Here is a 7,468-nt window from a genome sequence, read left to right as displayed (position 1 = left end):
TCGTCGGTGAGTGACGTCATGCTGACGTCATGACAACATCATGCGGGACCCACCTGTTAGTAACAACACAGCCGAGGTGACGTCATCTACTGACGTCAGCAGCCCTGGCCGCACACATCAGTGACCCTGACCCATTGACCATTGACTCACCCGTTGACTTGACGTTGACTCTGACCGGACCCACAGGTCAGTGACCCAAGAAACCCTGGCCCCACCTATCAGAACAATGATGTTGATGACATCAAGATGACATCAGTAGGACCCCACTTGTTAGCTCAGAGCCAATCCAATGATGTCATGCTGACGTCAGCACACCACGTGGACCAGCCACAGCGTGACACGTGTCAGCCCAGGATTAATTCAGCCTTTTTCCATTTTCAGAGAGGAATTAAACTTCAGAAATTCATAACTAATTCATATGACCTCAGAAAAATACGAATCTAGGACCAAAATTCATCTAAAATCGAGCTTTACGCAATGAACCCATGTTTGAGTGTATTTGGCTCATTTGAATTTTCATTGCTTCTTTGTGCTATTCTATAGACGTCGCTAACGCGACTATAATATGATCGTTGCAGAATCAGAGGAGAACCAGACGGACGAGGATCGTGAGTATCGTGAGGAGAACGGAGACGACTACACTGAAGGTGCCACATCTCACCCAATCTCGTAGCACCTATTACGCATGGCTAATATAGAACTCCTATTGCTTTACTTTACTGCTACAATCATACTATGATATGACTTGCATGGTAGTATGTTTACTTGAAGGTCGTTACCTTGACGCAACCTTACCCCTGCATACCCTGCTATTAGGCTAGACACACGCTTACTGCTATATATTTCATTACTTATACTTCTACTACGCTTATACTACATACGTGGTGGAAACTGGTGTTATCTGGACTATGGAGAGAGTGCTGTGTGTGTGACTTGGGTGTGTGGAGGATGAGGGTTGTGTCGACCAAGTTAGAGTATACGACGAGCCTAGGGCAAGTCTTGCCATGTGGTGCTACCTAGGCACCCCTGGAAATGGATACCTGTGGTGGGTAAATGGTATATGAGGTAGTCCTAGGTGTGAACCTATGATGGGAGGAGCCCGGGGTGGAGGTGCTGTGGTGGCACGCCAAATGGAAACCCTGATGAAGACATTCTGGCTTGGTCATCCCTAAGGACTTACTAGTACTTAGATTCATCGAGAAGCCTTACGTACCACTTGCCCTATATGGTGCAGGACGGCCAGACTACTTGGTAGGATATTGCCACTACTGCTAGGTTGATAGCGGACAGTGTAAGGAGGTACGGGGCGTGGAGGATTTCCCCTCACACCCTTCCGAGACTTCATGGAGACCTTGTGGACCCGGCTCATGACTCACAGTTTCAGCCACCCTAGACTAGACTTGGGGTGTACCAGGGCTGAATGGTAGAGTGGCATTATCCTAGGCTAGCAAGCGGCCGGAATTAGCCCAGTTGACGATGGTCAGCGAGGAAGGCGGATCTTGTGGTTATGTAAAACCTCTGCAGAGTGTATGGTTGATCGATCGATACATGTGCCGACTGGTCGGCTATGGACCTTTCCTGGGTTTCGCTTAAACTAGATATTGAGATGAGTCCTTCTCTTCTTCCCCCGTGAGAGAGTGTCAGACGTAGCCAGGGGCTACGGGCCTTGAGACAGTGCCGAGAGGGAGTTGGCCTGTCGACTGAGCGATGGTATGGTTGTGATTTGGTGATGGTGTGGAGACGGTGGTATATCGATCCTAGGATCAAAACCTAGCTCTGGAAAGGGAATGAGGTGGAATGTGTGTGGGAATGGTGTTAAAAATTGACCAACTATTATGCTATTGCATAGAAAACCCTAGCCTTATAGGTTCCTTTTCATTATATCCAACTTGCATCCAATTCCCACAAAGCAATGCTCATAGGGTGGGAGTGGCCAGTACAAATCGTACTGATAAATTTTGGCACACACGTTCTGCTGAGGAGTATAGCTCTGAGGAGTTTGACGGTTGAGGTTTTCGTGCCTACGCTCAAGTTTAGCGATCTTATCTTCAAGCTGTTCTGAATGAATGCTACTTTTGATTCTGCCAATGCGGCGATATAATAAATTATGTAATTCTGCACTATTTGTACTCTGATATTATCGTTGTATGGATGTGGTATTCGACTGGAAATTTGGGTAATATGATCTACAACGGTCTTATTACACTTCGACTCCGTGGATTTCCCTTCGTAGAAATCAGGTCGTTTCACCTCCCATTTGTAGGTCAAGCCGGCAAGGGCGGTGCGCGAGCGCTTGGCGCCCTAGGATAAGGAGTGGGTAGGAACAAGAGGGACCTGCAAGGTGGCGGAGGCGCAGGAGCGGAGGCCCCCAACGTTGTCTGGCTTCTTCCCACCTTGGATCTGCTTGTCTGGCTTCTTCCTCTTCCCCGGCAGCTTCTTCAAAGGCCCGCCTTGGATCTGGGTGGCTTGGGTGGTGCCGCTGCTGCTACGGGAGCCAAGGACCGGGGCCGCATCGTTGGGCGTCTCCTTCTTTCTCCTTCGCGGTTGCTGCAAGATGCCGGGGGCCTGGCAGGCGGCAGCAGCTCGCTTCCCCATGCGCTGCCTAGCGGCGGTGGTGTCCTCCCCCTCCTTCCTCCCCTCTCCCGAGGTAACCTCTATGTGGTGGTCACTAGTGAGTGATGAACTGTGGCAGAGCCGTTGGGGAAGATAAATGGATTGATGGGCTAGGAAGATGACCTCTGTCTGTGTATATGGCCCGGATCCTGGATTCGGGGAAATAAAAAAAAACGGCTCAGCTTTGATGATCCTCGTCGAGGTTAGGACTTAGGAGAGGGCTGGACCTGGACTATATATTACACTTGGATTCTTTCTCCGATTCCGGTACGGCATTATTACTCCAACTCTGTTACGGTCTCCCTGCCTACCCTGGGCAGCTACCAGTTGGGCCTTGGGTGGGGACTCTTGGCCCAGACGATAGGAGACGCCGGACGGATCCAACATTCACACCTAGCGACAGAGACAAGGTGGTCTTGGGTCATGGATACGGATGGCAACGGGTCGGGTTCGGATCGGGTGGAGTCTCCGTGCACCCAAAACCGAAACCCGAAATCGAAACCCGAATCCGCCCCGAAAACCGATTCGGGTGGAAATCCATCACCAAAACCAAACCCGCGGATACCCGAAACCCGAACGGATACCCGAAACTAGAATGGATACCCGAAACCCGCGGATATATATACACATATTCACATGTATAAACAAGAGGCAACAAATAATAAATATTTTCATGAGTCAACTTTAAATAAATTTAATAATCTAAGTAAACAAATTATTATTAGTATATTATAAAACATGAGTTTTAATTCCAAATGATTTATTTCGGATATCCATTGGATATCCACGGGTGGAAAACCAAACCCGAAACCGAACCCGATTGGTTTCGGGGCCCCGAACCCGAAAACCGTGGGTGAAAAACCATCCCCAAACCCGAACCCGCAGAACCCGAAACCCGCGGATATCCGCCCCAAACCCGATCCGTTGCCATCCTTAGTCATTGTCCCTTCCCAACCCTAAACAGTGACTACTGCAGTACTGCTGCGATTATACAGAGTAAAAAAGAAACGAGAACTGTAATCTTTTCCAGGCCGTACACCAGTAACCGTTTGAGCACACCAAGAACAAACCATACGCCAACAACATACTGTATATATGTTCACTTCAGAGTTCAGAGTGAGTGCAATACTGTCGTACATACATGTACTGTAAATTCAATTCAATACTGAAGAAACCAACACAACAATGCAATGCTTCCTCTACCATGACACCAACTCTATGTCTCACTTCAAAACTGAAGTGTAAGCTACCACAAAAAGATCATGGAGATCGTTTCATGCCCCCATCAGAGATGGGACTGCAGTCCAGGCCGAATCACAACCCCTCCTCCAGATTTACATCCCAAACGAACCAGCATTTGTATGTATCCATCATCAATTCATCATTCATCACCTTTCACCAGGCAATCGATCTCTACTGCTTGCACCATCCAAAGCATGAGAATTTCTGCAACCAAACCCAAATGCGAAGCTCGAATGAGATGACAGAACAGAACCAGCTAGCTAATATCTGGAGCATGGCTGTGCGCCGCTCACCGATGAGACGTAGCCGTCGTCGTGGTGCTGCTTGGCGCCGTTGCCACGCGCGCCGTCCTTGCCGTACGCCGCCGGCTTCCCCGCCTGGGTCTGCTTCTCCTCCCTCACCTTGTTGAAGATGTGCGTGTAGCCGTCAGCCGACGCCGGGTTGGAGTCCCAGTCGCCGAACTTGGGCACCGCCGAGCCCCTCGTCGGCTGCATTGCATCCATCCACCGCGTTAAATCGATCACCAGCTCGTCACAAGCGCTGCCGGCGGTACGGCATTGGCATGGCAGGGCGGCGCAGTGTGAAATTAACAAGGCAGAGCTAGCCAGCCTCACTCACCGTCTCGTTGCCGCGCGAGCCGCCCTTGGCGCGGGACCGGTCGACGGAGTTGGCCACGAGGCCATACCCGGGGCTCTCGGAGCTGCTGTACGGGTGCACGGGCGACTGCTCGACGCTGTACCCTCCGGCGGCCCGCCCGCCGGCTCTTCCGCCTTGGCGGTGGTGGTACGGCGACCCGGCGTAGGGGTTGGGCGACACCGGCGCCGGCGCCGGCACCGGCGCGTCGCTGGGCCGGCGCTCGTGCCGCGGAGGCGTCGGCGCGGCCATGGAGAAGGCCTCCGGGTTCTCGGCGGGGTCGTTGGGGTTGATCATCTTGCCGCCGGCGCCCTTGCCCTTGCGCGCGTTCTCGAAGTAGAGCGTGTACGGCACGTTGCCGTCGTTGTCCCAGTTGCCGAACCTGGGCACGTGCGCGTTCTTCGGCTGCTGCATTCCCACAGGCATCCAAACCCACAAGAATCAGCCGCCATTTTTTCTTTCCAACAATTGCAAAGACAACACTTGTAGAACAATTCCAATGCTACTTCAAATTTAGACTTTTCTTTCAAAAAGCAATGTAAAATTTGGATTTTTCTTTCAAAAAACAGTGGAAAATACTAAGAGTCAATGCCTTTTGTTTTCAGTTTTCTTCTAGAGCAGTCAGCCATCAGAATTGCAAGACCAGTTGTAATGGCAGAACGTGGACATCAATTCAAGTTGACATGGGGCGTGATCAACCAAAGTCCAAAGGAAACGTACAGGAGGAACTCGTACGCCATGACTTGCGGCCGTTGACTCAGTGCATGAACTAGTCAACGGAACAGATGTGGTAAATGAACAATCAAACAGGGAAGCTAATCACATGCTTGTGCATGGCCACATGTACAAATCAAGGATAAAAGGGACACGCTAGTGCAGTGGTTGGTTGGTACTTGGTTTGACAATCTGCAAAGCTTCTAAAGGCAGCCTGACAACGAAGGTCTGCCTGGCTGATGACGCCTCATGTCTGCCTAAGTCTCCCAAATGGAAGAGAAAATTCAGGTCAAGATTATGTGCATCTTACGTGTGTACATCTATCTACTCTCTGGTTTTGAAAACGTAATGCAAGGTTTTACCTGACGCAGTCTCTAGTACTACTACACTTGGACCAATTAATCTCATACAGTGTCCCTTATAAAAAAAACTCATACATATATCTTATAATATAATGTCCATTACCATGGAATTGACAGCACATGAAGGTGCCTTCAATCTCACACAGCATATGAAGCTGCTGGTGTAGCGGCTCGCGGAGCTGTACCAAACGGCACCTAAGGGCAAATTTTTTAGATTAGGTGAATTTGGGGTGCGTGCACGGCTTACACCATGAGTTCGTTTTGAATTGTGGTGGGTGTATTCCAATCTTCATTCATACGACTCTCATTTTTTTCAGAAAAAAAATGGGAGTCGTATTCCAATCAGTTAACCTAGCAGCATCTTCTAGCTTTGTGCATCTATCATTTATGAGAGATGAAGACTATCAGGGCGACAGATTGTGACCGAAAGATATTTCACAAGTTTGAGGCAGGGATTCAGTCACCAGTTATGGATCTCTACACGCCAAGATATTCAACAGCTCACGCAAGAAATGGGCTCTAGTTCTAATTCCATGGTTGCTCTTGCTCTTTTCCGATTGCTCAGAAGAAGGTTGCTCTTAATGGCTAGAAGTCTACTCGCAGCGATGCTCTTGTTCCTTCAGAAAATTCAGATTCAGATACCGCATCCGGCTGGAAAACATACGGAGACGAACTGAACCCTTTCCGAGAGAACCATGGAACACCCTATTCTTGGTGGTGAAAGACTTGTTCTTTTGTGCGAAGTATAGGAGTACAAGATGCAAACTAGATCGCGCTACAAAATCAAACTGAAAAAACCGTGGCTTACAAGTCACAACCGAAAGAAACTAAACCAACCGTGAAAAGCATCGAGGGCTGTTGCCATGGAAGGCGAGCGAGGAAAAGGAGAACGAGGAGAGTGGAGAGGGAACTTACAGCCATGGCGGTGTTTCAAGCGCAGAGATGAGATGAGACGAGAAGAGGGATCAGACTCGATCGGAGTTGCCTTGTCGTCTGTGGCTCCAACGGCTGCCGGCCTGCAGGGAGAGAGGGAGAGGATGGATGGATTTATGCGGCTGTCTGTGCGTTCGTTCCGGCAACTGGCTCCTGCCGCCTGGCTATTAGCTTTGCTGATCAATCCTCCAGGCCGGCCGGCAGGACTATAACGCCAAGAAAATGACGGGGAGAGAGGCCGGTTGCGTTGCATTCTTATATGCAAGGCGCCACGAGGCCGGCCTCTTTTCTGGTGGTGCCTTTTCTTACCAATCAATCCCATGCTACTCTCTGTCAAAGAAAAAAAATATAATTCTAAATTTCAAATATGCTAATTTATTTAAGTTTATAAAAAAACAGTACCAACATTTATGTTTCTAGATAGTGTGACTACAAAATATTTTATAATAATAATCTAATACTCCATCTGTTTTAAATTATAAGTCACTTTAACTTTTTTATATATCTATTTTGTTATGTATCTAGATATAATAATAATATGTCTATATACATAGCAAACAAAACGACTTATAATCTAAAATGATAGGAGTAAAACCATAGACGTCAGTATCTAAAATTGTTTGTCTCGTAAAAACCAAAATTACATTCCTTTGAGTGGAGAGGATAGATTTTTTCGTCCATGGAATCCATGTGGCTTTTTTTTGTTTGTTTCTTTTTGGGTAACTCTGCTTGTCATTTCAGACGTACCAAACAGCCTCAGCTGTAATACAGGAGGTTTGTTAGGAATTACAGTATTAGGATTGAAAATTGACAACCACACACAATTTTGACCGAAAGAATCCTCGAAGCTTACTATTTTGATCGAATCGATGCGCCCTGTTCATCTGAGTTTGGCTGATAAGTCATGATTGAAAGTATTGTTGGTTGATTTTGTGAGAGACAAAAATATTGTTCGTTGGCTGAAAAAGTAC

General features: G+C 48.2%; 1 protein-coding gene across 1 annotated transcript; it reads right to left on the bottom strand.

The window, feature by feature from the left end:
* Positions 1–3,685: 3,685 nt before the first annotated feature.
* LOC136472751 (RPM1-interacting protein 4-like) lies at positions 3,686–6,619 on the bottom strand. The gene is made up of 4 exons (XM_066470463.1): positions 6,480–6,619; positions 4,474–4,896; positions 4,149–4,343; positions 3,686–4,059 (listed from the first exon to the last, which is right to left on the bottom strand). Exons 1-4 carry the CDS (start codon positions 6,483–6,485, stop codon positions 4,027–4,029), a joined length of 657 nt encoding a protein of 218 aa, XP_066326560.1. The 5' UTR covers positions 6,486–6,619; the 3' UTR covers positions 3,686–4,026.
* Positions 6,620–7,468: the final 849 nt, after the last annotated feature.

This window comes from Miscanthus floridulus, chromosome 8, assembly GCF_019320115.1.
Source record: "Miscanthus floridulus cultivar M001 chromosome 8, ASM1932011v1, whole genome shotgun sequence".
Classification (NCBI taxonomy): Eukaryota; Viridiplantae; Streptophyta; class Magnoliopsida; order Poales; family Poaceae; genus Miscanthus; species Miscanthus floridulus.
This window is presented reverse-complemented; position numbering and strand designations above follow the sequence as displayed.

What these genes read in the sequence shown, in the direction of transcription:
- LOC136472751 (XM_066470463.1), bottom strand. An exon ending in GCTCGCGCGGCAACGAGACG is followed by an intron (nt 4,344 to 4,473) that starts GTGAGTGAGGCT and finishes GATGCAATGCAG; the next exon opens with CCGACGAGGGGCTCGGCGGT. An exon ending in ACGACGGCTACGTCTCATCG is followed by an intron (nt 4,060 to 4,148) that starts GTGAGCGGCGCA and finishes GTTTGGTTGCAG; the next exon opens with AAATTCTCATGCTTTGGATG.